Source organism: Mixia osmundae, assembly GCF_000708205.1.
Source record: "Mixia osmundae IAM 14324 unplaced genomic scaffold scaffold_10, whole genome shotgun sequence".
NCBI lineage: Eukaryota > Fungi > Basidiomycota > Mixiomycetes > Mixiales > Mixiaceae > Mixia > Mixia osmundae.
Window position 1 is genome coordinate 116,399 of NW_014575554.1, and position 27,771 is coordinate 144,169.

The 27,771-nt window shown below is 56.0% G+C and overlaps 16 protein-coding genes across 16 annotated transcripts; 6 read left to right on the forward strand and 10 right to left on the reverse strand.

The window, feature by feature from the left end:
• Positions 1-219: 219 nt before the first annotated feature.
• Positions 220-1,495, reverse strand: L969DRAFT_96376 (uncharacterized protein; the record flags this gene model as incomplete). Its single annotated transcript, XM_014710387.1, has 2 exons — positions 220-256; positions 921-1,495. The coding sequence occupies 2 exons, from the start codon at positions 1,493-1,495 to the stop codon at positions 220-222; spliced, it is 612 nt and encodes a 203-aa protein (XP_014565873.1).
• A 380-nt stretch (positions 1,496-1,875) lies between these two features.
• Positions 1,876-2,806, reverse strand: L969DRAFT_19339 (uncharacterized protein; the record flags this gene model as incomplete). Its single annotated transcript, XM_014710309.1, has 3 exons — positions 1,876-2,491; positions 2,544-2,659; positions 2,708-2,806. 3 exons carry the CDS (start codon positions 2,804-2,806, stop codon positions 1,876-1,878), a joined length of 831 nt encoding a protein of 276 aa, XP_014565795.1.
• Positions 2,807-3,222: 416 nt separating this feature from the next.
• On the reverse strand, positions 3,223-4,055 carry L969DRAFT_53099 (uncharacterized protein; the record flags this gene model as incomplete). The annotated part of the gene is made up of 4 exons (XM_014710388.1): positions 3,223-3,428; positions 3,482-3,549; positions 3,602-3,697; positions 3,751-4,055. 4 exons carry the CDS (start codon positions 4,053-4,055, stop codon positions 3,223-3,225), a joined length of 675 nt encoding a protein of 224 aa, XP_014565874.1.
• A 123-nt stretch (positions 4,056-4,178) lies between these two features.
• L969DRAFT_96378 (uncharacterized protein) lies at positions 4,179-4,660 on the forward strand (the record flags this gene model as incomplete). Its single annotated transcript, XM_014710389.1, has 3 exons — positions 4,179-4,282; positions 4,337-4,398; positions 4,452-4,660. 3 exons carry the CDS (start codon positions 4,179-4,181, stop codon positions 4,658-4,660), a joined length of 375 nt encoding a protein of 124 aa, XP_014565875.1.
• L969DRAFT_25732 (uncharacterized protein) lies at positions 4,247-5,793 on the reverse strand. The gene is made up of 3 exons (XM_014710329.1): positions 5,382-5,793; positions 5,142-5,324; positions 4,247-5,082 (listed from the first exon to the last, which is right to left on the reverse strand). The coding sequence occupies exons 1-3, from the start codon at positions 5,768-5,770 to the stop codon at positions 4,689-4,691; spliced, it is 966 nt and encodes a 321-aa protein (XP_014565815.1). The 5' UTR covers positions 5,771-5,793; the 3' UTR covers positions 4,247-4,688.
• Positions 5,794-5,839: 46 nt separating this feature from the next.
• L969DRAFT_89848 (uncharacterized protein) lies at positions 5,840-7,563 on the reverse strand. Its single transcript, XM_014710390.1, has 7 exons — positions 6,966-7,563; positions 6,805-6,917; positions 6,515-6,757; positions 6,406-6,461; positions 6,242-6,358; positions 6,084-6,190; positions 5,840-6,024 (listed from the first exon to the last, which is right to left on the reverse strand). Exons 1-7 carry the CDS (start codon positions 7,522-7,524, stop codon positions 5,873-5,875), a joined length of 1,347 nt encoding a protein of 448 aa, XP_014565876.1. The 5' UTR covers positions 7,525-7,563; the 3' UTR covers positions 5,840-5,872.
• Positions 7,564-7,617: 54 nt separating this feature from the next.
• L969DRAFT_53287 (uncharacterized protein) lies at positions 7,618-8,203 on the reverse strand (the record flags this gene model as incomplete). The annotated part of the gene is made up of 4 exons (XM_014710391.1): positions 7,618-7,852; positions 7,907-7,962; positions 8,015-8,035; positions 8,096-8,203. Coding segments are annotated over 4 exons (420 nt in total), but the record flags the coding sequence as incomplete, so codon positions are not given.
• A 446-nt stretch (positions 8,204-8,649) lies between these two features.
• L969DRAFT_53130 (uncharacterized protein) lies at positions 8,650-9,576 on the forward strand (the record flags this gene model as incomplete). Its single annotated transcript, XM_014710392.1, has 2 exons — positions 8,650-9,230; positions 9,282-9,576. 2 exons carry the CDS (start codon positions 8,650-8,652, stop codon positions 9,574-9,576), a joined length of 876 nt encoding a protein of 291 aa, XP_014565878.1.
• An 88-nt stretch (positions 9,577-9,664) lies between these two features.
• L969DRAFT_53020 (uncharacterized protein) lies at positions 9,665-11,707 on the reverse strand (the record flags this gene model as incomplete). Its single annotated transcript, XM_014710393.1, has 2 exons — positions 9,665-11,417; positions 11,469-11,707. 2 exons carry the CDS (start codon positions 11,705-11,707, stop codon positions 9,665-9,667), a joined length of 1,992 nt encoding a protein of 663 aa, XP_014565879.1.
• A 290-nt stretch (positions 11,708-11,997) lies between these two features.
• L969DRAFT_96383 (uncharacterized protein) lies at positions 11,998-12,881 on the forward strand (the record flags this gene model as incomplete). Its single annotated transcript, XM_014710394.1, has 3 exons — positions 11,998-12,495; positions 12,557-12,680; positions 12,733-12,881. The coding sequence occupies 3 exons, from the start codon at positions 11,998-12,000 to the stop codon at positions 12,879-12,881; spliced, it is 771 nt and encodes a 256-aa protein (XP_014565880.1).
• L969DRAFT_89852 (uncharacterized protein) lies at positions 12,735-15,519 on the reverse strand. Its single transcript, XM_014710395.1, has 2 exons — positions 13,890-15,519; positions 12,735-13,834 (listed from the first exon to the last, which is right to left on the reverse strand). The coding sequence occupies exons 1-2, from the start codon at positions 15,315-15,317 to the stop codon at positions 12,908-12,910; spliced, it is 2,355 nt and encodes a 784-aa protein (XP_014565881.1). The 5' UTR covers positions 15,318-15,519; the 3' UTR covers positions 12,735-12,907.
• Positions 15,520-15,592: 73 nt separating this feature from the next.
• Positions 15,593-16,867, forward strand: L969DRAFT_191581 (uncharacterized protein). Its single transcript, XM_014710396.1, has one exon. It carries the CDS (start codon positions 15,868-15,870, stop codon positions 16,564-16,566), a length of 699 nt encoding a protein of 232 aa, XP_014565882.1. The 5' UTR covers positions 15,593-15,867; the 3' UTR covers positions 16,567-16,867.
• A 282-nt stretch (positions 16,868-17,149) lies between these two features.
• L969DRAFT_53148 (uncharacterized protein) lies at positions 17,150-19,081 on the forward strand (the record flags this gene model as incomplete). Its single annotated transcript, XM_014710397.1, has 5 exons — positions 17,150-17,349; positions 17,411-17,748; positions 17,805-18,556; positions 18,609-18,775; positions 18,829-19,081. 5 exons carry the CDS (start codon positions 17,150-17,152, stop codon positions 19,079-19,081), a joined length of 1,710 nt encoding a protein of 569 aa, XP_014565883.1.
• A 7-nt stretch (positions 19,082-19,088) lies between these two features.
• Positions 19,089-21,923, reverse strand: L969DRAFT_96387 (uncharacterized protein; the record flags this gene model as incomplete). The annotated part of the gene is made up of 3 exons (XM_014710398.1): positions 19,089-19,199; positions 19,282-21,643; positions 21,700-21,923. The coding sequence occupies 3 exons, from the start codon at positions 21,921-21,923 to the stop codon at positions 19,089-19,091; spliced, it is 2,697 nt and encodes an 898-aa protein (XP_014565884.1).
• A 483-nt stretch (positions 21,924-22,406) lies between these two features.
• On the forward strand, positions 22,407-24,263 carry L969DRAFT_96388 (glycoside hydrolase family 26 protein; the record flags this gene model as incomplete). The annotated part of the gene is made up of 4 exons (XM_014710399.1): positions 22,407-22,869; positions 22,920-23,018; positions 23,075-23,691; positions 23,745-24,263. The coding sequence occupies 4 exons, from the start codon at positions 22,407-22,409 to the stop codon at positions 24,261-24,263; spliced, it is 1,698 nt and encodes a 565-aa protein (XP_014565885.1).
• A 157-nt stretch (positions 24,264-24,420) lies between these two features.
• On the reverse strand, positions 24,421-25,976 carry L969DRAFT_19353 (uncharacterized protein; the record flags this gene model as incomplete). The annotated part of the gene is made up of 4 exons (XM_014710310.1): positions 24,421-24,559; positions 24,609-25,006; positions 25,054-25,245; positions 25,299-25,976. 4 exons carry the CDS (start codon positions 25,974-25,976, stop codon positions 24,421-24,423), a joined length of 1,407 nt encoding a protein of 468 aa, XP_014565796.1.
• Between the last annotated feature and the right edge of the window lie 1,795 nt (positions 25,977-27,771).

Here is a 27,771-nt window from a genome sequence, read left to right on the forward strand (position 1 = left end):
TCAGTCTCAGCACCAGACCCTCGCCCGAGATCCTCGCACGGCATGGCAAGCTTAATCGCGAACAATGTCGCTGCATTCGCTCCAATCGTTCATCAGAGTCCGGACTGTAGCATTCAGTTAGCGTAGAAGCGTATCAATACGACAGCGACCAGTCAGCGCCTAAGCGTGTCAGCATGTCAACGCCATTCCAACCGGTCAGCGCGTGGATATATTGATCAATCAGCTCTTCAGCATGAAGGCGTCAGCACGAAGGCATCTGTCGATATGTTAGTTTTGTCAGCCAAGTCAGCACGAGAGCAAAGTCAGCTCATGAATAGGTTAGCATGACAGCAAGTCAGTCAGTCAGTCAGTCAGCTCGGCAAAGTGTCAGTAAGATCAGTAGAGTCAGTGCATAAGCGATGTCAGTACGAGAACGTGTCAGTACGGCAGCACGTCAGCAGGGTCAGTATGTCAGCCAAGTCATTACGTCAGTATAGTCAGTATGTTAGCAAGGTCAGCTCTTCGCAGTGTAAGCACGAGCATAATGTCAGCACATGAACGAGTCAGCACAACAGCAGAGTTAGCAGAATAGCAAAGTCAGTACGTCAGCAAAGTCAGCACTTTGGCAGTGTCAGTACGTTAGCAAAATCAGCACGTCAGTAAAGTCAGTACGTTAGCAACGTCAGCATGTCAGTAAAGTCAGTACGTTAGCAAAGTCAGCACGTCAGTAGAGTCAGCACAACAGCGAGTCAGCACGTCAGCAGAGTTAGCACATCAGCACATCATCACAAGAGCAAGTCAGCACAAGAGCAAGCTCATTCAGATTCAGAAGAAACCCAGAAAAGACCAAGACCCTCAGACTCAGCGCGGCGACGCGACTCNCGCNAGCAAGCATGCGACAACACTAAAGCGCTGACCGTCTCGAGAAGCGAGTNNTGAACTTGATGTCCTTGAATGGAANCACTTTCTCGACGGCAGGCTTCTTGACCGGATTGGCCCCCGGCCCAGGCTGAGCTCGTAAGATAGTGCGTTCCGTGCAACCTGGTGAGGTGAGGACGATCTTGGGGATCGCAGGCGCAGAGATCACTGCCGGGCGAGGTCTCGCCGGCTGGTAAGTTCTGACTTGAATGCGGCTGCTGAAAGCGACCGACNTGGTGATGGGTGCAGGGTANCTATGCACGGTCACCGTCTCGTCAAAACGAACTGACTTCTTTGCCTTTGCCTTGAGCTCTATCTTCGGCTTCGTCACATAAGGCGNCATGGACTTGTTGGGTGGTCTGTCCATATCCAGAGTGGCCAGCGTTCCATCGGTAGTGAAAGAGCGCAGCCATGCTGACTGAAGCACGACGTCTTCTTCCCNACCCCAAGTCGGCTTGCGGCGGGAGCGAGGTAGGTTGACGACGATACGTGCGACAGAGCGAGGATAGATCTGGATAGGCGCCGTCTGAGCAAAGTGCGACATGACCGCACAACCCGCCATCTTGACTTGAGGTCTTGACAGCAAGCTTTGAACCATTATAGTAGTAGGCTTATGCAGCTTATAATACGTTCGTATGATGCTTTGAGGCTCGCGAAGGGTACTCTCGTCCAGCAAAAGTAGATCTCTTTGGGCTTCAAAGACTTGGGGGAAAGGGCGAGATGTTCAGTCCTTTTATATGTCCCCTGCCGGCCGAATCGTACGATCTTGCCGATGGATCTTAACCGAGCAAGGAAGAGTGCGCGGGTAGAAAGAGTATCCGTACGTAAGCCACGCGAGTTCGACGTCCTCGACGCGTCCAACGCCAAAATTGCAATGCGACAACCGCCGACCAAATCTTGCAGTATCATGATTCGTCCCCGAACCTGACTGCGATGGGCTTATCGTGAGGGCGAACCGGTTGCCGGGTCTTTACGAGGCTAGACGGGGGTATTGGTCTTTTCGTCGTCGCTCAATACGACTTCGTAGGGATCAGATGCGGATTCGTAGGCATATGCTTGGTCTTCTGAGCGATCTGTCGTGACCATGCCAAGGATGGCGAGTGCAGTTGTACCCGTGAGCGCATCGAAGCCCGAAGCAAAGCGAACAGATCCAGGTGGGCCAAGACGGAATGCGAGTATGAGCAGCACGGCCATCTCGCACAGGATGAGTATTGCGACTGTCGCTGCGTTTCGCATCGAGTGATGTAACGATGGATGTAGTCGATGCCCTGAGATGTTCCTGATGAGTTGTGTGACGGCGATCGCGGCTGCGAGCAAGTGTAATGCACTCAGGATGGCGAGCGCGACCGGCACATGGCGCAAGCTGCTGTCGTCTGCGACGTGCGAGGACCAAATATCGCTGCGGTTGACATTGCCGGACCAGACGCATGAGCGATGATGTGCAAGCTCGGTCTCTTCGATGTAACAGAGCGCGAAGGGACTGAGTTCGATCTTGCGTTCCATAGACCCACCATCAATCGCGAACCTTTCCTCAGCGTATGGCAGCGAAAGCATTCGCTTGTTATTGTTGTTACGCTTTGGCACGATGAGAGAACTATTTGCTAGTCAGCTTGCAGATCGCCACTGCAGAGCATCAGTGAGCTCACCAAAGGGCGCCTGCTAACCCTTCCAGCTCGCTGAGCAGTGAAGTGTCATTCGGGTCCACGTTGAAAAGATCGAAAATATTGCCGAGCTCGCACAAAGGCGGCAGAGCCTGGATTCCCTGCTCTCGAGGGTTAGACAAGGCAAGGGATACGAGAGAGGTGCATACCTTCTTGAGATATTTGATGATCGTGTCTCCAATCCCTCTACGCTGTAGATCGTGTGCCTGGTCAAAAAGCGCAAGATCGGTCGAGTTGCTAAACGACATCCGAGCCTGCGTAGCATTGAGCCATCGCTCAAGCGCATCGACATCGGCTTCTTCAGTTCGCAGTGTAGTCCGGGTGAACTCGAAACCGTCGATATGTGGATTCGTTGTATGCTTGTAGCGCAAGAGAGCTTGATTCGATAGGGCGGTTGGCCCGAGGTGAAGTGTTAGAGGTACGATCAGTAATCCACATGCAACGAGGGGCCAGAGAGTCGTATACACTCTCGACAGTCGATCTGCACACCTGCTTACTGTCATCGTGCTGTAGAGTAGCACGACGGTGTCTCAGAGCAAGGGACTGTTTTTGTGGATCCCAAGAGAGAGGCTCGTCCGCCTCGAAGAGCGTGAGTCAATGGTCAGCTCTGCGCACAGACCCAGTCGGCTCGCATGCAAAGAGGAGCAAGACTGCAATGATCACATCATGCAGCGTTGGCAGACACCGCGAGCTGCTCGACTTCGCTCTGCGTAACAGGTATTGCGGTCTGTTCGAGCTGTGCGCGTGCGATCGTTCCCATTTTGCCTGGTCGGAAGTGTTCCGCTACTTCGACATAGCCAGCCATGGGTAGACTCTGCCTTGTGATGAACTCGCTTTTGACGGGCAGCTTTGCAGCGGCCAGCTTGAGCGCTACTCGATGGTTGTCAATCAGCGCGTCGGACGAGAAAGGAGCATGAACGAACCTGTCTTTGCGATCTCTGGCCGTATGTCACCGCCTCCTACTTCGAAGAGGACTGTCCCTATTGGCGCTCTGCGGCTATACATCAGCTGGCTGCACAATTGAACCAAGCTGACGAGCTTACCTGCAGGACCAATACTCGAAAGTACCCTTGCCCTTGCCCATACGAGTCTCGTTGCCCTTGATGCAGACAGGTATATCGGGGAAGACCCTCAAATAGCTGCATGCCCTCAATCAGCCTGAGTTGTGTATGACAGCCAAAGAACAGCAGACCATTTGGCGCCCTTGACGGGTTTGATGCCTCTTTTGATGGCTGCCTCGCATGACGTGAGGACTTTGGCAGCCAGCTGACATCCCTCTTTGACTCTCAATCCATAGTCTCCATGCTCTACTGTTGTGCCTACGGTCGAGCCTCCCGTACGAAGAGGTACCCGGCCTTTCTGCGCTTTGCGATACTTTGTCCGTCTGGGGAAGAGCTGGGACCGATGTCGGACTTGCTGACCTGTCAGTTGGGATGACGGTCCGACGAGCAGGCTCGGCGAGAGAGCGCTCCTCAGTCCGCACAGTGAGGCCAGCATCGTCATGGTGCCTGCGCTTGTCGATCAAGCGCGCAATTCTTGGGCGGACCGTCGATGCAACGACTGCTCACACAGAGGCTCTCGCTTCGATCTCTGCCAAGAGCTAGACCACTTCACATCAGGATGTCATCAAGCGGAACGAATCAGCAAGTCTACGACGAGCAGCTGGGCGACACGCCCGAGTACTATTACTTGTGTACCTGTCCCGATCTCAAGGACAGCAAAAGGTAGGCGCTTGCAATCATCTACATCGGCCGTTTAGCCCATCCATCGACGGACAGGATGAACGTTCGTGCGCAGCATTTCGAGGGCGTAGAGGCAGCGCACAAAAACGGTCATCTGCGTACGCGCTCTTTCCACATTGTCTTTTGAGCAAGGCCTGACGCAGTGCGGTAGCATTCGCGGGAGCGATGCTTTCGGACGATCCTGCAAAGAATGACGCTGCCAAGATGATCGGCAGCGTGATGATCTATCGCGCGAGATCAATCGAGGATGCCCGTCGAAAGCTCGAAAGCGACATCTACGTCTCAGGCCAGGCGTGGGACATCGCCAGGACGACGATCCAGCCCATAAGAGTGCCGCCCATCTTCTTAGGCAAGCAATAAGCTTGAGCAAGCAATAGGCTGTATGAGCTCATGCAGGCGGATTGATGCGTGCTGCGCCCTTGAGCTCTTCGTATTGCTCATTCTTCTTGTCCTGCACGCGTTGCAAAAAGTCTTGCTTCTCGAGATAGCCGTCTTTGCGTGCCTTGGCAAGATCATCAGAGATCTTCTCCTTCGCCACAAACTTGTTCCAGTCGTGCTTTGACTTTTCGAGCGTCGTCATCTTGGGCGGCTTGAGTCCGAGCTTGGTGTGCATATCCAGCAGCGACGTACGAGGTCTGCGATGACCTGGTCGAGCCGAGGTGAGCGCAGGTCTGCTGACATCCGCTGCCGTCTGTGGTTCGCCAGCGGCTTGCTCGTCGTTGGCAGGTAAGCCCTGAAACGCTCTTGCCTCGGCAGAGTCTTCCTCCACTTCGACTTCCTGTCTGTCGATCGAACACTCGCATCAGTATGCTCAGAGACACCTTGATGGTGCGTGACCCACTCGACCTGTTCGCCCGCAAAAGTATACTTGCGCGTGATCCTTATCATCTTCTTGGTGGACACAGGCACATTATGCAGGGTCGCTTTTGTCGCATCTGCTGGTGCTGTCGCTTGTAGTGCTGATGGAGGAGCTGTGTCGTTATTGAAGAGCGCCCACAAATCGTCAACAGCTTCTTTGGTCAGACTGTCCATTGAAGCTCAATGAGACGAGCTTGGAAAGGCTGGGCAAGCTCTGGCATACCCCTTGTCTACTGATTCAGCTGGTGCATGATCATGCTTGGCACGCTTGACCTTCCTGCGCTTGCTCCGGCCGTCACCGTTGGACCGCTTGCCACTTGCGCCCAAATGTTCGTCAGGCTCAACTTCGTCGCCTGACACGGCGCCAAAGGCTTCCAGCTCTGCATTCTCTCCGTCATCCGAATCACTCGAGTCCGACGAAGCATCAGAGCCGTTCGCTTCGGCTTTGCTCTTGCCTTTGCGCCGTCCATTGGATTCCTCGTCCGGTACGACGAAATCCTCATCTTCCTCATCTGAGGGCAAGAGGTCGTCGTCCTTGGCTTGCTGACCAGCTTCTGCCCTGAAGATTGCCTGCGCAGCTACTGTCGCCTTGCGGGTCGGTCTGAAGGACATCTCGATCGTAGCGAAGTTGTCGGTTTCAGGGGAAATGTCAATCAGATCAGACGCGACTGCTGCATGTTGTCTGTGGCGAGGACTCCACCCATCGACAAGTCATCATGCATGGTTAGGGTTAGCTTCCAACACAGGTTCCTCGGCCGCGGCGGCTGCTTGTCTCGCTTCCTCTTCCTGCCTTTCTTCCTCTTCGACGACTTCGATGTCGAGCGGATATGTCAAGATTGCAGCGACTCCAGTCAGCTGATTGAGCTCTATTCGGCAGAAAAGCGGCCGTTAGCCCAAGTGAGGTGTCACAGCAGTGGAGGCTTACGCTCGCCGCTCTCGTGCATGCTGCTAAAGATGAACACTTCGCCTCCGTACCGCTTGACTTCCTCGACCAATTGCACAAATCGACGCCGACGCTTAAAGTCGCTCGATCTGCTCCTCGTCATCAGACTGACTCAGGGTGCAGAACAATCAGAGGCTCACTTGAAGAGGTTGTCTGATATGAGCAGCGTGCCAATAGCGCCTCTTTCGGCTGCCTTGAGCACATGGCTCTCTCCATACCAAGCGCGCAGCTCGTCCGTGCTGAGCATGCGGAAGAATCTGTTGCACATTCAGCACAAGGGAAGAATCGCTGGAGAAAGACGAACTTGTCTAATGCAAGTCCTTCGCGCGCAAATTTAGTATCCTTGAGTTGCGTCGCAATCTGTGCAGATCAAGTCAGCTTCCGCTTCTTGTTCACAAGCAGACCAGACGCACTTCCGGACTCGATAAGACCTGCGTGAGCGCATGCACGTGGTGCGAAGACGAGTGCACGAGCAAGAACTTCGACCGCGCCACCAGCAGGGGCTTGTTCGACGTGCGCGCTGCTTCCGCGAAGATGAAGTCAAGGACACCCTCTTTGGTGAAGCCGGGCGAGGCTATAATGATGGCTTTGAGCTGATCGAGATCGAAATGCCGTTGTATCGCTTGGTAGATTTGCATATGATACCGTTGCGTAGCCTGTCGGTCCATAAGCATCTCTGGACGGCCACCAGGAGAGACGCTACCTTTTCCTGTCCTAGGGCAGTACCGCCGCCTTTGCGCTTACGAGGCACAGCGACTTCGATCCGCTGTCTGACGATGGTCGTATGTTGAGTGATCAAGCAGACATTCGCTTGACCTGTATGCATGTCAATAATCCCTTAGTGCTCCACGCATTTTTCCGCACCATTATTGCAAATGACAGCACCGACTTCGGCTGATGTTCCTTCCTGACATGCGTCTTGCACTCGCTCGAGAGCTATACTGTCCCATTCGCCAGGCTCTTTGATGATAGTGAAATCGCGTCCGGGCTCGAGATCGAGCGTATGGAAAGAGCCCATCTTGACATGCTGAGACTCTGCATCGACAGGTCCAGAGAGGTGGAGCGTCGTGCCCTCGCCTCCCGATGAGCCGGGCCCGCATGCAACGGTGGCGGGCGCGTCATTGGTCGTGGAGGTGAGCCCGTTCTCGACTGTGCCTGCGTTTGCTGTGGCCGAGAGCGAGGAAGATGAGGCTGCGGCCGAGAAGGCAATCTTCTGTACCTTGATGGTCAAGTTGAGCTTGATGCGATGAGACTCGACAGAGCCCGTTGAAGACTCGGACTGGATGCGTCGCACTGCACCAGCTCGCACGCGGTCACCCTCCTGGATGAGGTTGTAGGCATGCCAGATGTCTTCATCCCGCTCAGCCCGGAGCACGATGAAGCCGCTCAGATCTTTGTCGATGTGCCGCTTGACGAGGCGCATTTGCGCAAGAGAGGATAAACGTGGCGGGCGCTCAGATGGACCGAAGAGCCAGACTCAAGCAAAAGTAACAATATGACGTTTAAGACGGGTGCTTCAATGCATCGGTACAACGAGTGCTGCTCTTACGATGAACGTGATAGGGAACCGTTTAGTTCTTGAGCTTCTGCTCGTAGCCCTCGGACCTGGATCTAATGTCAGCACGTTGACACAACAATCGGTCTGGGAAAACGTACTTGGCGTCGTGCTTGGACTCATCCATCTTGTCGCTGACGGCATCCTTTGCGGCGGTTGCGCGCGTGCTGAGGGATGCGTCGTCAGACTTGGCGACCTACACGTCGACCAGGGTCAGCTGATGCGGTGCAAAGCAGGGAAGATGACATACGTTCTTGTTTGCCTCCTTGCTGGCGGTGGCACCAGAGCCTTGAACGGTCTCCGAGACTGTAGGGAAAGGAAAGACGAGGTCAGGCAGGCAGACACGAGGTCACGGAACGAGACCAACCGTAGTTAGCGGCTGCAAAGAGGAGAGATCCATCAGCAACGGCCTGGGGCGCGTAGAGGGGGAAGTACTAACCGTCCTTGACAGTCTGCATCTTTGCTTATGTATATAAAGTGTGTGTAGTACGGTAAAGCTTTGCCAAAGGTGAGGTGAAGACGAAGGAGCGGTTACGACGCATTTATGTACTGCGTTGTGACGTCACGGCTGACGGGGAGCAAGGCGATCGCCGATCGAACACGACCCGACACGACGACGCGTGGCCTGTAGAACCGGATTGGAAAGAAGGGTGTCGCGCGCGCTAGTTCATCCGCCTTTCGCTTGACTGAAAGGCTGCTGGCCTTGCACTGATCTCTCAGACCCGACTGCGCGACTAGATCTCATTTGCCCAAGGATCGCACTTAGCAAAGCGGCCCGTTCACCAGACACACATCTGACGACCGACACACACACACACACACACACACACACACACACACACACACACACACACACACACACACACACACACACACGCCAACACGCACCATTTGACAGAGGCTGGACCTCTACATTGACTTGATTTGATACAAAGGCAAGCATCTCCAGCGAGCCAGCAGACGGGGCGCTGACTTGCGAAATGAATCCCCCAGATGGATCGCCAGTCTGCCCAGTACTTCTACCAGAAGCAAGCGCGCAAGGCAGCACGAGAGATGGGCACACCCTCGCCTCCAGATGGTCGCTCGCCCATGTCACATCAGGCTCAAGCGAGCTACTTTGCCGCGCCAGCTCCTGCAAGGCAGCAAGCAAGACAACCGTATAATCCCGGTATGCGCAGCAGTCCATCCTTTCCACCCCCTGCCTATACACAACAGCCCACAGCTCAGTATGCACCTCAGCCTCAACGCAGCGCGCGCTCCAACGCACCTCGCGAGCTCGTCTTACCCGCACGACAGGCAGCCGCATACGTCCGCCCGCCCCTTGCAAGCGCGGCCAGTGCGACTTCAACTCTCGTCGGTTCGCCGGACTCGCGCAATGGCAGCTACAAGAATGCAGCGCTAGCCCATCGCGACGATTTCGACGACAAGCACGCTGATCCTGAGAACGATCGCTTCGTCCTTGCAGGCGAGAAGAATACTCGCGCCGTGCTCAATAACGAAGAGACTGGACAAGACCGCTTCTGGAAACGATTCTCAGTCGCGCAGAAGACTTCGCAACAACAAAATGCGAATGGGTGAGCATGCTGGCCAGACCGCAATCATTACGGTGCTGACATGTCTCGCAGGGGATGGCTTGAGGCCGAGCAGCGTAAGACGCAAGGCTTCGTCAAGTGGGTCTGGCTAGCCGGTCTCCTCATCCTTGTCGTCGTCGGCGCAACGCTCGCGTATCACTTTACACACATGCCCAAGACAGGCGGCGTCATCGAGCCACCTACACAGCACAACTTTAATCTCGGCCCAGCGACGACGACAGCTTTACCTCAGACGACTCAGGCGCTGGACGCCGATCTCGTACTCGGCAAACGACACCTAAGTAATGACTTGCGAAAGCGACACCGCGGTCAACACCGCCTTTCTTGAATTCTTCCTGGCTTGTATGATTCGGCACATGCTTTCTATCATGATATGTAATTGACGACAACAATGCACTGCTGTTTCTAGTATTTCTTTACGAGTGGGGTCGACAGCTACAGCCCTCGCTGCAATCGAGGCTTTCCGGGTCAGTGTGTATGTCTGTGAGAGCGCCGATGCTCTGGATCGAGTCTGCCATACGATTGGACTCGTTCTCGGCATCAGAATTACTCGTATGGCTCGGTGTCGCCGCCGTGCTCTTGGACTGTGTCGTCGAGTGAGATGGAGATAAGCCTGGTACGCCAAGGAAGGGCTCTGGGGAGCCAATCTGGGATCGTATGCCACCGACGATGCTCGCTTGGGCCAATGCACGATGTGTGGGCTTACTCTTGGACGGTCTGCGGATCGTTGCGCGTGGCACACTGGCCATAGGTCGCAAGGCAGCACTCCGCTGTCGCGTTGCGCCTAGGTCGGGCGAACTTGCACCGGAGGGTAGATCGAGCATATGACCCATGCGTTGTACTTTGGTCTCGAGATACTTGTCGAGCTCTGTGCTCTGCGTCATGCCCGCGCCTATCATGCCGACGCCAGACCGTCGCAGGATATGATTCTCGTCAGATTCTGCGCCAGAATCCGAATCTTCTGGGTCGGTAGAGAAATCGAGCACATCTGTGCGAACGTCCTCTTGACGCCTCTTATGCCGCCGGCGGTGTGTCGAAGCGAGCTGCGTACGCCAGGCTCGAGGTACCATCGGTACGCGTTCTGCGACGGAGATTCCCTCGCGTTCGAGCTGCTGCATCTTGTCCGGGTTGTTCGTCAGCAGATTGAGCTGATCGATACCTAGATCTCTGAGGATAGCGGCAGCAATATCATATGTGCGTAGATCTGCGCCATGACCCAAGAGGAGATTTGCAGTCACGGTGTCATGACCGAGATCTTGTAAGTTGTAGGCCCTTAGCTTCTCGAGCAAGCCGATGCCTCGGCCCTCTTGTCGAAGATAGACGATGACGCCTCGACCAGACGGATGTGTAGCGATCAATCTGAAAGCTTCGTCCAGCTGTTCGCCGCAGTCGCACCGCTGAGACCCAATAGTCTCGCCGGTAAAACATTCGCTGTGTATCCTGACCAGCGGCGGCTCGCTCATCATGTTCACGCCTGTGGCGCGATCCACAGGTTCTACGTACTCGACCGAGGTAGATGGCTCGGCGTGGGCGGCAGAGAGTCTGCCGACGAAAGCGCCTCGGACAAGTCGTTCCGTCTCTGTCTCTGTGTTGCGCCATCTGGCATCAAGCGAGCGTGATCGGATATATGTCGCCTGATCTGTGCCGACCTGTGCTTCGTTGGGCTCACTGAGCTGGTTGCGATCCATGACGAATGCAAGGTGCTCTTTGCGGTCCTTGCTATTGCGATAAAGATGCAAGAACATCTCGCCGTGCGGCGTCGGCACCCTTGTGCGTACATGACAGACGACCTTGACAGGCACAGGAACAGGCGCGGGCGCTCTCGAGCCAGAGGTGCTTTGCCGATGTGCGCGTGCTCGTACCGGCGGTTCAGAGGGAGGAACGATCCAAGAGGGCTGTTTCGCCCAGGTCTTCTCCCTTGCCAGATCCTCGAGCCGCTCTCTGGCTTTCTTCTCCTTGCGCTCGCGTTCCTCCCTGGCCAGTCGCTCTCGTCGGGGTGCCTGTCGAGAGATGAGGCGTACTTTGTGGCCCTCCTTGTCCCGTATGCGCAGCCCGGTCACTGCTTCCGCGAGATCTTCTTGCTCAAGCGCATCGTCTGCTTCGATGTCGCATCGCTGGTAAGGGTTCAGATGGGGATAAAACTCGTGCAGGAAGTGATTCCTCGTCACTCTGTGCTCCTTTCAGCATGCTGACCGAACAGCCTACAACGAGCAAACGCACTGTGGACCGCTCAGAGCTGCAGTCTCCAAGATGAGCGGATCGAGCTGGGGCCGTCTGTCCCAGTTCTTGAGCCGAGCGACGTGAGAGCCGGCCTGAGAGTGATCATCCAGATTGTCTCGAGATGAAGAGGCGATGGGCGCAGCGGCCAGTCCGGCGACGTTAGCCCTCGTCAGCGCTGGTGTTGGCGCTCCCGTGAGACCACGAAGGATGGCCAGATCGCCAGGAGTGACCTCCGTCATTGCCGTTTGCGAGTGACGTTCGATTTATTAGCCGGTCGACAAATTCTCTGAGGAACCCCGAGCGGATGCTCCATGCGACGCCTCGGTTCCGCCAACATGACCTCGTACCACTCGGCACACACATCGTCAAGAGGTACAAGTCAGGCTCGAGCGGCCAATGGCTCAGACGAGCGGCCAAGGATCCTCACAAACGCACCCGTGCAGTCGAGCATGACTCTGTCCAGCCCATCTCCCGGGCGTATCACAAGCTCGCAGAGATTGACAAGCGATTCAGACTCCTCCGTCCGGGCATGATCGTCGTCGACGCTGGTGCTGCTCCCGGTGCATGGTCACAATACGCCTCGTCTCGCATTGAGCCAGATGGCGCAGTGCTCGCAATCGACTTGTTAGCCCTTTCGCCTCTCGCTAGCATACTCCCAGGAGTACAAGCCTTCAGAGGCGACTTCACCAGTGCTCCTGTGACCACTAGATTCGTCCAGGCCATACGACAGCATACAAGCCTGACATCGCGTCAAGCGGCCAAAGTCGATGTCATTTTGAGTGACATGTTGGGCAACCTGTCTGGCGATGACGTGCGAGATAGCCAGCACTCGATCGATCTTTGTTCTGCCGTGCTCGACTTTGCCCTCGCCCACCTTGCGTCGGCAAACTCGGCAGCGCTCGTTATGAAGCATCTCGCTTCCGACATCGCTACTGCCTGGCAAAGGGACTCCTTGGAACCTCGCTTCGAACGCGTCCAGGTGTTCAAGCCAGTGTCGTCAAGAGACGAAAGTCGCGAAGCCTTCTTTGTCTGTCAGCGGCCACGCTGGCGTTGAGCTCGCCTCAAAGACTTTTACGAATCGTTGGCAGACATATCCTTCTTGTCTCCTCTCGTTGCCAAACGTAACGCCTCGTTCTACGCGCGACGATGATCATCTGATACCAGCAAAGGAGCAGGAGCAAGGTCAATATTATACTGCAGACCAGTACGCTCGTAAGCCATGCGCTGAGCAGTCTCCACCCGAGGCTGACACCTGCCATGCAAGCTCGACCGAGACTCGCAACAGCCGCTCGATCTGTCGAAAGTATCCTGACTCCCGATCGCTCGGCAGCCATGCAGCCCTCGGTGAGGCCCGAGCTCATCACTACAAGACATGCATACATGTCATGCGATACAAGCAGTACAATAAGATAAGCAACAAGCGGCAGTGCTGGTAGCATTCAGAGCAATGTGGCGAGGCTATCTAGTGCAGCGCAGACGTAATCTATGGTAGGACGATCTTGTGCTTGCGGCGATGTCATGGAGCGCAGGAGCTCTCGGAGCGATTCCGGCACGACGTGTACACCGTCTAGAAAGTATTGCAAGGGAGTGTGGTCAGAGTAGACCTCTGTACTCGTGTTGGCATAGTCATCGTGTAGATGTTCCTGATCATCTGACCATGCGTCATCGAGGGGCGAGATTGGACTCCTGCGGGAGGTGTCCGTTGGTGATATTGGAGAGGGAATCTTGTCGATCTCTCGACTTTCGTCCGCATCGATCTCAGGACGGAGCAATGTCGCTACTAGGCGCGAGCTGATGTGCTGCTTGATGGGTGCGCCTGTTGATGGCGTCGCTGCAGCACCGAACGAAAATCGAGCTGCATCATTCAGCGACCCAGACAGAGAGCCAGACAGATTGCCGAGGTCATTCAGCCCGAAATCAGTCTGCAGACTATCGCTACGACCGCGGCTGCTCTTGACGCTGCTCTTGCGCGAGAGCGCTTCCGTCGCGAGCGAGATCGAAGTCCTCGTCTTGCTATGCTTCGGCGTGCCGGCGACAGAAGAGGCTCTGCTGCTCGATGTGCCCATCATCAGGCGTTGGCGCTCCTCCCATTCCCAGTAACCGCCGCGCAAGACCCATAGCATCTGCTCGACTGGCGAGGAGATACCTCTGTACGGCTCACCACCGACGATGAGGGTATTGAACGTCACGCCTAGAGCAAAGATGTCGGCCTCGAACGAGAAGGAAGAGGGTGGAGGTCTGACAAGCTCTGGAGGGTTATAGACAGTCGTGCCGAGACCTATGGGGTCATCGGGCAGTGGCCGTCGTCGAGAGATGGGGCGGGAGGCGCCAAAGTCGGAAAGTCTCACTGACCAATCAGCTGCAAGCTGCTCAAACCTGACATCAGCCACAACACAATCGTGACATTGGCAAGTAGCTGACCAGTACGTTCTGAGGCTTGATATCCGCATGTAAGATCCCTCGATGATGGCAGCAAGCAATAGCAGACGCGAGTTGGATTGCCCATCTAAACCACATCTTGCGCGATAGCCGAGTCGGCTCCGCTCGCATGAGCGAGTACAGGCTTCCATGGGGGCAGTATTCAAGCAGCAAGATGAGTTGGGATGTACCGCGAGTCTCGTGGGGATGCTGCTCATGCGCACTTTGTATGGAAGCCAATCCGTGCCGCTGTCCGCGCGGGTGATGGAAAGAAGCGGGTTGACGGGCAGATTCTGAGCGTCGAAGTGACGAGCGATCGTCAGAGAGCGGCAGAAAGGCATCATTTGATCCAGATGCGATCGGCGTATATGGCTCTTGCAGGCTGGTAGACAATGGCGCGGCATGCGAGTCCGCATGAACGCCAGGTGGCAAAGGCACTTCGACAGCGCGTGGTATTTGATGGCGCTCTGCGTCTACGTGCGTCCGTCCCATCGCCCCGCTGACGGCGCGAGAATGATGAGAACTCATGACACCGAGCGAGCCCGATCGCGGCCTGCCCTCTGCTGTACGTAGCTGCATCTCCTCGACAGGAGCAACATCGAGGTGTCTCAGGTGTCTGTTCAGGCTCAGCTTGGGCTTGGGCAGTCCGAGTCCTAATTCTGACGTGGCGGCTGCCTGTTGAGATCGCAATGCAACACCTGGCAAATTCGGCTCGCTCTCGACACCGTCCAGCTCGCTTTTGACGCCCAGGAGGCCTAGTAGATAGCACCGACCTGGCTCATTGACATCTGCAGAGTCAGATAGTCGGCTGCGGGGCGGACGAGCCTTGCCAAGCTTGCCCATGATGAACGCCTCTGTCAATCCTTCGAGCTGCGATTCACGGTCCATATGGACTTGCTTTGCAGCACATAGCTGCCATGCACCCGGACCCTCGCCATGGGCCTGCTGTGCGTACGACGACAAGAAGACATCGGCATGCCGGCCGGAGCCTAGCCAGAACTGCCGCGTCTTGTAGAGCCTAAGCTTGACTGATGACGACGATGGCAGAATATCGGGCAGAGAGGGGCGCTCGTGAGAGCCGGGCGTAAGCAGGCCTGGCTCATCGCTGGAATGCGGCGTCAAGAGTCCCAAATCGAGCGAAATGATAGGCACCGGCGGTACAGCTCTGTCAACCTTGGGCAACGGGCTATCGAGCCAGGAACGGCGCGGCGTCGTCGAAGAGACACTGTTCTGTTGTACGAGAGTGGCCTGATCTAGCTTAGAGCCATATCGAGGCTCGCTCTGCCAGCCTGCGTCTGCCCAAGGGGGGGCTGGCGTAGGGTTTGGTAGGTCAGGCGCCTCTGTACGCCAAGAAGTGCCAAAGATGTCGTTCTTGCTCCTCCTGAGGGCCATAGCGGGAGCAGTCTCACTCTGAGACATACCGCCCGACATCTCGAGCCGCAGTCCGTACGACTTCGCGTCCAGACTGGTCGCTAGGATCGTTGGTGACGTGCCCGACTCGTTATAGCAATCGTGCAGCTTGAGACCTTGCGAACATGCCAGCTGATTGAGAGGCTCCCGCCTGCCAGTCTATGTGCCTCACCGATGCGATCTTGATCCCAAAAGAGGCGAGCATCTCGTTCGCTGCCTGCTGTTCGTCGACTGGCTTGCCTGCGCGCTTGGCCAATTGGCGCGGCGCCTAAATCAAAAGTGCTCTGTGCGAGGCACCCGGCCTGGCTGATCAACACATCAATGTCCTTGTCTGACACTTGCAATGTCTCCACTAGATCCACCGACTTGGGCAGGGGATCCTGCACGGACACATCACAATGACTGCCTTGGTGCAGAGCGCGGGGACAAATCAGATCTCACGCGGCTCTTTGCAACGACTAGCCAGATCATCTATCGTACGTGAGGTGCTCAATATGCCACGCAGCAGTGAGTTTATTCCTCGTCGTCTGCAATTTCAGACTCCTCCACGACCGGCTATCATGTTCAAGGCATGCCATTGGAGCGAGTCGAGATGCCTGTGCCAGAATCAATCCAACGCTGGCTTGGCCACGATCAGCTCGATGCTGTCCTGACCGATGGCAAGCTCGTCGGCATGCACAGAGCGCTCGTCATGCCTGCAAGCGTGACGATGGTTGACGACGCGTGCTTGTCTGCCACCGGGCTCTTTCTGATCTCGGCAGGGCGCAACTTGTGGCTCGGCTCGGCAAAGTGTGCAAGCTCATGGACTTGTCTCAGCGAAGAAGCCAGCGAGCTGGAGCAGCTTGTCGCTGGCGGCGCGCACTTTCTGCTCCTGAGCCAGTCAGGCGGGCTGTCGGGGATGGGCGATAACCGATTTGGTCAGTTGGGCGTCACGCGACCAGTCCGAGTCGAACGTCCGACGCGAATCGAGACAGACGAGCTCGAGATCGTTCAGATAGCAGCAGGCGATCTTCACAGCGCATTTGTAACTCGTCAAGGCGGTCTCTACGTTTTCGGAGACGACACGAATGGTCAAGTTGGCGGTCTGGGAGGAGGCGAGCCTTGCTTCGTCGACCTGGGCGAGGATGTCGATGTGCAGTCTGTTCTGTGTGGAACCACGTATACCATCGCTCGCACCACCCAAGGCGCTTTCGTGGCCGGCACTGACGCGCACCACGAGCTCGGGTCGTTCGGTCGGGCGACTTACCCCGCCTTCGTAGCTGTCGACTGACATAGCCAGCCAATTGGGCGTTATGCGCTTCGGCCAACCGTTTTTGCAACTTAGATAGCATGTCCGACCCCACGGGGCTTGCACTCAAAGCCTGACGCGTGGCCAGGCACCAGTGGAGCAGCCTCGCAGTTCATTCTGCACGACCACGCGCGGCAGAACAGAGGCGCACCCCGACAGCTCGCGAGGTCGATCTCCGCATGTACGAAGGATTGGGTCAAGAGACCCCTTCTCGCAGCAGCGCAAAGACTCGACCCCCCTCCTCGATCCCAAAAGGCATGTCCGATCAGTGGGGTCTTGGCAGCTAGAACCGAATTGCTGTTGGGCTCAACCTGCAGTCCTGATCGTCTGACCATTTCTAGCTTTCCATCTTCTTGATCGTGAACCGTGCTAGTGTAATACGCCGGAGTTCGGCAGCGCGCAGACCTTCCCGAAACGTGGACAGCGCGGGCGAGAAACGCGGGGGAGAGAAAAAGTGGGCGCGAGGTTGGCTCCAGACTTGGCTGCGACTTTGCGCCTCAAAAGGTCATATAAAGCTTGCTGTGCATCTCGCCCCTGCACTCGACACACTTGCAAGCTCGCAAAGATGGCTTCACACCTCACCGATGAGAAGAACAGCATCAGTTCGATGGACAAGACGGGCTCGCCTCAACACCAGCAGCCTGTCGTTCGCTCCCAGCCAGCAAAGGGCAAGTATGCCATGGACCTGTCTGCCGCCTCTGGCAAGTCCAAGGTCCCTGCCATCCTCATGGTCACCTTTGCTGCCTTTGGTGGTCTCCTCTTCGGGTAAGCAACCTTGCTGGCTAGCATCATGTTCTACTTGCCGATGCTCATCTGACCTCAACAGCTATGATACCGGCTACATCTCCGGTGTCAAGGCCATGCCATACTGGCTCCAGTCGTTTGGCTCGCCTGACGCGACTGCCGTCTCTGGCTACAGCATCACCACTTCTCAGGATTCGCTCGTAACCTCAATTCTCTCGGCCGGTACCTTCTTTGGCGCTCTCCTCGCTTTCCCTCTCGGTGATCTTGCTGGTCGCAAGCTCGGTATTCAGCTAGCTTGCATTGTCTTCTCCATCGGTGTCGCCCTGCAGACTGCTGCCACCAAGATCCCCCTCTTCGTCGTCGGTCGTGTCTTTGCCGGTCTCGGTGTCGGTATGGTCTCGTGCCTTGTGCCCATGTACCGTGCGTTTCGATCTGCTTCTCTCATGCCATGACCAGAGCTTACCCGCTTCTTGCAGAGAGCGAATGCGCGCCCAAGTGGATCCGTGGCGGTATCGTAGCTTGCTACCAGTGGGCCATCACCATCGGTCTATTGCTCGCCGCCATCGTCGTCAATGCCACCAAGAACCACGACAGCGCCTCAGCCTACCGTATCCCCATCGGTATCCAGTTCGTCTGGGCAGCTATCCTTGCCGGCGGTATGGCACTCTTGCCCGAATCGCCTCGCTACCTCATCATGAAGGGCCGCGACGAAGCCGCCCGCCGCTCGCTCGGCCGCGTCCTGACTGCCGATGCCGACAGCACTGAGGTCAATGAGGAATTCGCAGACATCACCGCCGCTCTTCAGCACGAACGCGAGATTGGTGCCACGTCATACCTAGACTGCTTCCGATCTGGCGAAGGCCGCAACGCTCTCCGTTCGCTCACCGGTATCTTCCTCCAGGCGATGCAACAGCTCACTGGTATCAACTTCATCTTCTACTACGGTACTACCTTCTTCCAGCGCTCTGGTATCAGCAATCCCTTCCTCATCACCATCGCCACGAACGTCGTCAACGTCGGTATGACCGTCCCAGGCATCCTGCTCGTCGATCGTGCTGGTCGTCGTTGGTTGCTCATCTACGGAGCTATCGGCATGTGTGTCTGCGAGTACCTCGTCGCCATCGTCGGTGTCACCATCTCCACCTCCAATGAAGCCGGCCAAAAGGTCCTTGTCGCATTCGTCTGTATCTACATTGCCCACTTTGCTGCCACCTGGGGTCCTCTCGCCGTACGTTCCTTCCGGCCCTTTTCAAAGTAGTCGACTGACATGTCTTGCGCAGTGGGTCGTCTGTGGTGAAATCTTCCCGCTCGCCATTCGCGCCAAGGCAATGTCCATGTCCACCGCTTCCAACTGGCTGTGGAACTTCGGTATCGGCTATGCCACTCCTTACCTCGTCGACTCTGGCCCCGGTAAGGCTGGCCTCGGTGTCAAGGTGTTCTTCCTTTGGTACGTCGTGACACCAGCCTAGCGCCCATACAATACTAACGATGCCACTGCAGGGGCTCCACATGTCTGCTGTGCATTGTCTACGCCTTCTTCCTCATCCCAGAGACAAAGGGTCTATCGCTCGAGCAAGTCGATATCCTGTACCGCAATTCTTCGATCCTCAACTCCAACAAGTACCGAAGACAATTGATCCAGCAGGATGTCCACGCTGCCGACGTCGAGGGCGCAGCAGCATTGCCAGAAGACAAGCGACCGGCACTGCTCAACCCTACCAAGAGCAACACCGGCGAAGTCGAGCACATTTAATCGCACCTTAAAAATTCGTTGTAAATGATCGGGCTAATGTCGCAATGCAAGGACCAGGGTATATGAAAACGTGTGCAATGAAGCTGTCGCTTGTGCACTTCTCCGTGACTAGAGCGACCTGGTAATATTGATCTATGAAGCGATGTGATGCCGGTTGGCATTCAGTTGACAACTCTCAATTGCTGTCGAGGAATAGTTACGACGGCAACATCGCGCGTGTTCATCTCTCGCTCGAGCTGATCGTCATCGTCATTCGAATCCCATTGTGCGTTGTGCAAGCCTCCATGGCCTTGCACCCAGGCTGCGATCAGGTTCTGTTGCTGACACGCAGGATCCGGCTTCACTCGTTCGTCTAACTTGCCGTGCGACCGCCACCGATAAAGTAGTGTGACAAAGAGTGATGCTGCTTGTCCAGGCCGACCGCGCAGAGCTAGAAGTATGACGGCAATGTAGAAGCCCGCCACGATGCAGCACAGAAGTGCAAACAGGCTTTGCCGCCAGCTCCATGCCGCGCCAAGCAAGAGTGCCACGCCAAATCCGATCACGGCATGCGTCAAGCAGCGGATTGCTATAGCGAGCCGGCTGAAGTCACTTGGGTTGTCTGGATTTACTAAAGATAGCAGCCGGAGGGCGGGCGATTGTCGTGGAGGAGCTTGCCACAACCCTGACTGGATCGGACCCATGCTGAGCTCGCTCATTGACCTGCCTTGTATTTTCAAGCTCGTCGAACTTGGCTCAGGCGAGTGCTGCCCAGGCAGAGCGAGAGTGCCCTGGCTGGCGCGAACGCGACGATTGACAACCCTGAACGAGCTGGAATCGCGGCAACGATCTGAAGCGCCAGATAGTCGCTTGGATGTGACAGACGAGATGTAGCTGATGAAGGAACGGGTGCGCGATTGTCTCGTTGCGGGTGACTCGTCGTAGCCCTCCCTTGCAACATCTCGATCAAGCATAGCAAGCTGGACAGATGAAATTTCGTGTCTTAGCTTCTGGGCTGGAGTCGGCGGTCTCGCGTAGACCGCGCTGCGGTAGCGCGCCAAGCGCACAAAGAGTGCACAGGGCAGCGCCAAATAGCTCAAAGCACAGTAGACCAGCGCCGCCTGTGCATGTCTCGATTGATCGAGCACATTCATCAGAGACGCGGTCTCGTGGCTATCGGTGCTCTTTGTGCGGAGGAGGCCAGCCATGAGAGAGCTGACGCCGGTCGCCCATCCGATGCAGAGCAACGCTATTCCGCTGTAATCGATGGCAGAAGATGTGCAAGCAGCTGCAGCTGCCGATAGCTGACCCTCGAGTCCTTCCACAGAAGGTATGGCTGCTCTGAGCACGACGAAGCCAGCCAACAAGCACAGGATGGAGGAAAGCCCGAGTACAGAATGTAGCATCGAAGCTGATAGGCCGGCCGTAGTATCGGTAGATCCGGCAGGGCTACCATTGGGTGCTTTCTGGACCGCACAACTGTCCAAGAATGTCATATTATTCGCATTTCCTGGCGTTGCCACCGAGCCTCCGTAAAGGCGAAGCAGCCACATTGCGTTTGAAGCTTGACCAGACGTACTGTCGCGGCCGCCATAGATGATGACGTCGACGGCGCCTGAATCTACTGCACGGCTACCTTTGATGCTCCCGATACTACTTTGCAGAGAGACAGCACTGATATCTAGGCCGAAGCTCGGGAACGATCCGTCACTGTCAGGCGCAGGGATGACTCGCATCCAAGTTGCGGAAGATGCGCTATAGACGGCCACTTCGCCAGCATGTAATGCATCGTATTGGTCCGTGTCCACAGCGCCACCTATCAATAGAGCTTGCGAGCTAAATGCAGCATTGGCACTGTTGAGATTAGGTACCATAGCCGCGCCCAGCCGAGCTGCGGGACAGCTTTGTGAAGATGAGATACTGGGTGCTGCTTTGCCGAGATCGGAAGGATCAAAGGAAGATCCCATGGTGGCCACACTGATTGTAGACAGGGCGCAGGCGAGATCGGGAGCCCTATCTAGGTATGTCTTTGCCGAGGTCGCAGTCGCATTGCAGCCACTATACTGCACGAGTGTGGAGCCAGGCAAAATCGTTCCTGCCGCACCATACCGTTGGAGCAGCCCGGCCGACGAAGGCTGTAGGACACTGAGGCTTGCCGTTGCAGATTGCACGTTGCTGCTGACTTGGCCTTGCAACGAGATTGTCTGGAGAGCGTCGCTGGCCTTGGATATACCACCGGCGAGTACGAATGCATTCGAAGTATTTGTCGAGCTGGTGTACGTTGGATCGATGCCGCCTACGGCTGACCATGTAGGCTGAGCGCCATCGGGCGTGTCGACTCGAGTCCAAAATTCGTAGAGCGAATCGAAGAGCCAGAGATCGTTGAGTGCTGTCGTGCCATCGCTGGCAAGTCCGCCGAAGAGTGCGACACCGTTGCGATAATTTGATGCAGAGTCATACGTACAGGTCGAGTGGCTGCGAGAGCTGGGAGCGGCGCTCAATCCGTTCGGCGGCGAGGGTTTGCTCCAGCTGAGCGTAGTGAGATCGAGCAGATATGTGCCAGAGGTAGCAGACGAACTTGACCTGGATGGATCGTGAGAGGGTCAATTGCGCCAAGCTCTGCTTCTGGCGAGACTTGCCTTCCTCCAAAGAGAAGCAGAGAGCCAGATTTTGTGCTGGTTGAAGCGGCTAGTGTCGGTGCAGAGAGACATGCACCGTACAGGGCAGGTGGAGACAAGCCGGTTGCGTTGAGCTGCTTGGAGAGATTGATCCACTGCATTGGAGGCACGCCGAGACTGTCATCTACTTCCACCGCACGGACGGTCGCAATCAGGATCGCGGCAGATGCAAGCCGCGAAAGCATGCTCGCACACTTGTAGCGTTGGTCTCATGCTGCACACGGGAGACACGCCGTACAAGGTGAGCATATTGCGCGTCGACAGCCATCATGTCACGTCTGTGCCTTCGAGCTGTCGTCACGCCAAACAGGGGGAGGAGGGGGGGCACAGACAGTTGTCGAGGCAACAGATTTCAGGAGAGCATGTCAATCTCACGCGCGCCGTGTGAGAAAGACGGCAAGATAAGAAGGAGGCCGTCGCCAGAGTCAAAGGAACAGCAAAAGGCCAAATCGGCAAGAGCAAGTGCAGTGGAGCACACTTTCAGCATTCCGATCGGGATTTGTCTCGCGGAGGGAGGCGTCTTGTTTTTATTCAGGGAGATTTCATTCTCTCGCGCGAGATTCTGCGCAGCCCACCGAGTGAACGAGCCAGGCTCGCTTTGCCAGACAGTCCGGCCAGAGACCGTCACAGAACGACCGGCAGATTCGCACATCGTTCGTCGGAGAGCCATGGCGTCCGCATCGACGAGCGCTCAGTCGCGCATCTCCAAGCCGAGACGGCACAGCCGCATTGATCCCACTAGCCAAAGGCAAACGCGAAAAGGCACACGCCAGGCAGCCCTAGAGCCATCGGACATCACTCAATCCGCACTACCATCAGAGTGTCACTTGGGACTCGTCTGTCCATGCCATCTCATCTCCGATCTCGAACATGAAGGTACACCGGATGAGCCGAGGGGAGGTCAAGCGAAGAACGTCCGGCGAGCTGTGGCGGCTTCCATCGTATCTGGTGACGACTCACAGCCCATCAGACATCATTCGTCAAGGAAAGCGAGTCCACTTCTGAGTATGACCTGGCTCCTACTCGTCGGACTATGCCTGGCGCTCATCAAGCCTGTTGCGGCTCAATCTGCGCTGTATGAACCAGCAGGAGAGGGCGTGCTCTTCGGCGCATGGCTCAACACTTCCTCAGGTACGTGCTCTGGCCTTCTGTTTGATGTCTGACTGACGCGACCGTCTCAGGCGACGTGCCGACCGCGTTCAACGCCAGGCTTGGCTACAACGCTTCCGTCTTTCAGATCGCTCAGCAGATTCCCATGCTCGCTTACAACTACACAACCGGTCAGTCAGATACTCTCTAGTGCAGCTCGCCCGATCAGACTGACGCGTGCTCACAGGCGCCGGTGGGCCCGCGCCGGAGTACCACATCGAGCAATCCTTCACTGACGCCGGCGTTTTCTTGACGGTCTATCCTTCCACTCTGGCCTCCGTCACTGCACAAGACCTCACAGATCTCGGCAACCAGCTGCTTAATTATACCGTCACTTACAATCGCACTTGCTTTTTGCGATGGGCGCCCGAAATGCAGGGTCTCTGGAATCCTTATGGTCAACAACCCACAGAATATGTCGCACTCTGGAAGATCATGTATCCCGCCATCAAGGCAATCGCACCCAACACTGCTATCGTCTGGGCACCCAACACGGGTCAATCTTATCCTTATGGTCAGACAGCACCCACGAACGCCGCCGACTTGGCCGCACTTGACACGAACGGCGACGGTCAATACGACAATGCCGATGACCCATTTAGCCCTTACTACCCCGGTGATGCGTACGTCGACTGGATCGGCATGTCAGTCTACTACAAGGGCCCCAATCACCAAAACCTCAACGTTCCCCAGACTGGCGGTTTCTGCTCGTCTGAGATACATAATCTCGATCCAGACACTGGCGTCGTCAATGTTGTCGACTTTTACGAGACGTACTGCACCAAAGCTGGCAAAGCATGCATGGTGCGTTTGCTGCCCTAGCCGCTCTTCGAGGTCAGCTGACATCCTCTACGCAGCTTGCTGAATCTGGTTCAGCCTACCACGAAACGGTGGCCGGTGGCTCATCTCAGCTAGCGATGCAGCAAGCCTGGTGGCAAGACTGCATGCTCAATACGACTTTCTATGATGCCAATCCCCGCCTGAAGCTGATCATGCAATTCGAGTACGAGAAGCTCGAAACTGACGGGGGCACGGCGGATCTACGTGACTATCGACTCACCAACGCTACCGACGTCCTTGCGGCGTTCCAACAAGATCTAGGCACCACAGCAGATCGGTTCGTCTGGGCAGGCTTCAGGCAACCACCCGCTGCCATCCCGACGACAGGTCGACCCACCGATCTGCCAGGCCAGACCCAACCCGCCACTTCGACAGGTCCGCCCGCGCTCGCGACTGTCAGAAATACCCAGACGAGCTTCCCCTCGCTATTCTTCGAATCGTCAGCAGGGCGAAGTTACGCTCTCGCTTACGCTGCGGCGAGCGCGAGCATGATGGCAGTCATCGGCGCAACAGCGTTCATGTCAAAGGCACTATAGACGGTAGCAAGATTTCAGCATTCGCATCGTGTACCATCATGGACATTCATAGCTTCACTCGAGCTCAGTGTATATGGATATGCATCACCTATACACTACGCATCTCCCTGAACCGTGTAGCGATAGTCTCAAATGTGTGCATGATCGAAACAACTGTCTACTCTCGTTTGTGCAGACCACCGACTGCCGCCAACGTGGACGGTAGCTCTGCCTCGCCGACCTGATAGAGCAGCACGACAGATGCAGCGACCGACAGGATCAAGACGATCGTGATGCCTGCCAGTAGCACAAACGGACTGCAGCAGCGCTTCAGCTGTACTCATTCTTGGGATACGCGAAGCTTACCTAGAGATATCCATCTTTTGGCAAGTCTCGCCTGACCACACTGTCGTCTTTCCGTCCTCTGTCGTCGGACTGCAGGCACAAGTCCAGCAGCCTGTTTTGCCATACTGAACGCCAGAGACGCAGCTGCCGTGGCCATTGCAAGTCGATGTACTGTTCTCGCAGCTCGATTGAGAATCGTAGCAGGATCGGTAGCTGGCCACAACCGGCGTCGTGGAGGGCGCCGGCTTGTCATCATCCTGTCGCTTGCTGTAGCCTCGTCTCGGGTGTGTTGAGAACGGCTGGACTAGCGCGCGTCGAGTAATCTTGGTATTATGGCGTGGCTTTGCATCGCGCGGCACGACCATTGTGATGACCTGTGCTGCGTCGTTCGTCGCTCGCGCATAGGCTTCTTTCGCAGCCTGGAGACATCTCAGCTTTGCTTACGCGGCTCGGAACATCGTCTTACTGTCAGGATCTGCTCAAAAAGCGACCGGGCTTGCTTGAATTCGCTCGAGTCGCTGCCCAGCTCGGCTTCCAGTTTCGACAGCGCCTGAAAGCGCATTGCGCTGACACTAGACCTGGCCTCTCTTCTGGCAGAGAGGGACTCGACGAAGTGATCGATTTGGTTCAGCTCGGCTACAAATTCGCCTGTCGAGGCCTGTCATGTTTTAATGTCAACAGTGGACGAGCTAGATTGTGTCGTGTGCCTACTGAGTCGCTCAAAAAGTCGAGCTGGTTCAGCCATTGTCCAGCAGCTTTGATCGGCTGCTCGACACGAGCGGAGCCACGGACAAGTCGCGATGCCCAGAAGAGGCCATCAGAGACCTGACCTGAGAGCCAGTCTCGGACACCTTGGGCATGTGTTGAGAACTCTTGGAAGCCTCTGATCGATGAGAGGTGAATGCCAAAGATCTCGGCAAATTGAGTGAGATAAGTCGCAATGAGCGCATCAAATGCAGCGGTCGAGGGTGCATCTGTCATGACCATCGTAGGTCTACTAATCTCACCGAGAGCATGGCCAATTTGCACAGCGTCGGCGTCATTGGACTGGATGACGAGCAGCAAGGTGTCCTTGGGTGCCGATGACGCCCAAGGATCAGCTTCGCCCTTCGTCGCTCCTGCCTCGTCGAGCCCCATCAAGCCCCATAAGGTCGCCCATCTCGAGCCAGATCCCTTTGAGTCGACGAGGGACGTCCGCTCGTATGCTGACAGTCCTAGATGATGGGCAAGTACGATATTGGCCTCTACGGGCGATACCTCGAGATTCTCGATTGGGGCTTCGCCCAAGAGTGATTGATACGTAGGACTCGGTGTGATGTAGATACCTGCCCTTCTTTGCGCCAGCACCGCTGTGGCTAACAGGCTCAGGGCTGCGATAGGCCGCCTCATCTTTCGCAAGGTATACACGGCCGCCGTCGCGCGCGAAGACAGGGCTAATCAAGATTCGGGCTTCTACGTCGAAGTCCTCTCTCATGCATTGCTCAGCAGCGGGTCTGCAAAAGATATTCGGTAGCAGGCGTCCCGACGATTGAGCTGAGTCGATGAGCAATCGCCTGGCTTTTGGCGGTGCGCATGAAGCTGCGCATCCCCTGAAGCATGACCGTGTATCTCGTCGGTCGCTGTGAGAGCACGTCGCAAAAGGCTTTGTATGCGATCCTGTGGCGTCATCAGCCATCATCGCATTGTACTGCAGAAGACCGACCATTCGACCTCGTGAAATCGAACATTGCAGTTGGCGCCTGCTGCTACCGCGAAGCCAACCTGCGCCCGGCTTCGCGCACTGACGAACGTAAAGCGGACGAGCTGGTCAAGTATACCTGTATCGTCATCAATAGATAGACTTCAAAGAAGTGTGTGACAGCGTACGGCAGAAGAATGAGGCGTCGTGGCCTTTGCGTGGCTTCCACATGCGCACAATGGCATGGAACCGCATCGCGGCCATCACAAAGCTGGTATAAAGGTTGGAAAGAACGCCATGGTCACCATTGAGATTGCTATCGTTAAAGAGAATGTGTGTACGCTGCTTCAATGTGCCTAGCAGAGACTGCAGCAATGCTCGTCCTTGATGTCCAATCCGGTCGACTTTGATAGAATCTGCCGCACGAGTCGTCCGTAATAGCTGCGTACTGGGCTGCACAGTGAGCGTGCGGACGTCGATCCGTAACCCGCACCAGATGAGACCTTCTCCAACGGCCAACTTGGGCACAGAAGTCACACCGTCCCGTTGTAGCATATCAAAGTTGATGAGCGTCTTGTCTGGTCCAATGTATGCACCATGCGACTCAGACCCTTGCTCCATGACACGTAGATACCGTTCTGCGTCGGCGCGCGAGGTCGTCAAGAAGAGGGAGTCGTCGAGATACCGCAATAATGTATTGCCCGGCTTTCTGACGAACGGCAATTCAGTATTCTCTAGGTTGCCATAAAGTAGATGCGCCAAAATAACAGAGACGACTGAGCCTTGTGGTATGCCTCTTGTCTGACGATAAAATCGGGAGCCGAAGCGGACAATATTGTTACATATGTGCCGCTGAAGTACCTGCAAGACTTGCTTGCGGGTCTCTTTGATCTGCACCACACCATCGATGAAGATACCATGTCGCACAGTCTCAGCAAAGGCATCGATTCTGTCTGCTTGCTGAGGTTCCAAGTCTTGTCGATAGGCACTGTCCACGTATCGCTTTTGCGCCTTCCCACTACTAGGTCGCACGGCCGACGATCGGCTTATAGTATATCTATCGCCGCTGACAAACTCAGCGAGCAACTGCATGAGCTTGCCTTGGTCCATCTTGTCGTACGCGCTTTCAAAGTCCGTCTTGACAACGAAGACGAACGGTAAACTGCCATCTGCTGTCTGAATGCTTTGGCGATACGCGACGAGCTTCGTGTAGATGTCGTTGTTGCTCAGTACACCGGCACCAAGACTTGCTGGTTTCTGCGAGCGCTCCAAGAGGAGCACCCGAAAGGCACTCCGCAATTTGGTATTAAGGGATGTTTGCGCGCGCACTAGCCACGGACCGCGGCTTGAACGGCAAACGCTGGCAGGTCGAGTGTATGTGAGCGTGCGCGAGCTCGACAGATTGACGATCGGCCGCATGCCAGACTTTTTAGGTACGAAGCGAACATCTGAGCAGGCAAAGTTTTCGTCTCGCGCAAGTCGCAAGATATCTTGCTTCGTCAAGGG

Excerpts from the sequence above, each read along its gene's own strand:
- L969DRAFT_25732 (XM_014710329.1), bottom strand. The coding sequence starts at position 5,770 with ATGTCCTTCAGACCGACCCGCAAGGCGACAGTAGCTGCGCAGGCAATC. Across the intron at positions 5,325-5,381 it reads GCTGAATCAGTAGACAAGGG|TCTGACCAAAGAAGCTGTTG; the intron begins GTATGCCAGAGC and ends TTCAATGGACAG. Across the intron at positions 5,083-5,141 it reads TTTGCGGGCGAACAGGTCGA|ACAGGAAGTCGAAGTGGAGG; the intron begins GTGGGTCACGCA and ends TTCGATCGACAG.
- L969DRAFT_89848 (XM_014710390.1), bottom strand. The coding sequence starts at position 7,524 with ATGCGCCTCGTCAAGCGGCACATCGACAAAGATCTGAGCGGCTTCATC. Across the intron at positions 6,918-6,965 it reads TGCTGTCATTTGCAATAATG|GTCAAGCGAATGTCTGCTTG; the intron begins GTGCGGAAAAAT and ends ACATGCATACAG. Across the intron at positions 6,359-6,405 it reads GAAGGACTTGCATTAGACAA|ATTCTTCCGCATGCTCAGCA; the intron begins GTTCGTCTTTCT and ends AATGTGCAACAG.
- L969DRAFT_89852 (XM_014710395.1), bottom strand. The coding sequence starts at position 15,317 with ATGTCGGGCGGTATGTCTCAGAGTGAGACTGCTCCCGCTATGGCCCTC. Across the intron at positions 13,835-13,889 it reads TCAAGCCTCAGAACGTACTG|CTTGCAGCTGATTGGTCAGT; the intron begins GTCAGCTACTTG and ends AGGTTTGAGCAG.
- L969DRAFT_191581 (XM_014710396.1), top strand. The coding sequence starts at position 15,868 with ATGCCATTGGAGCGAGTCGAGATGCCTGTGCCAGAATCAATCCAACGC.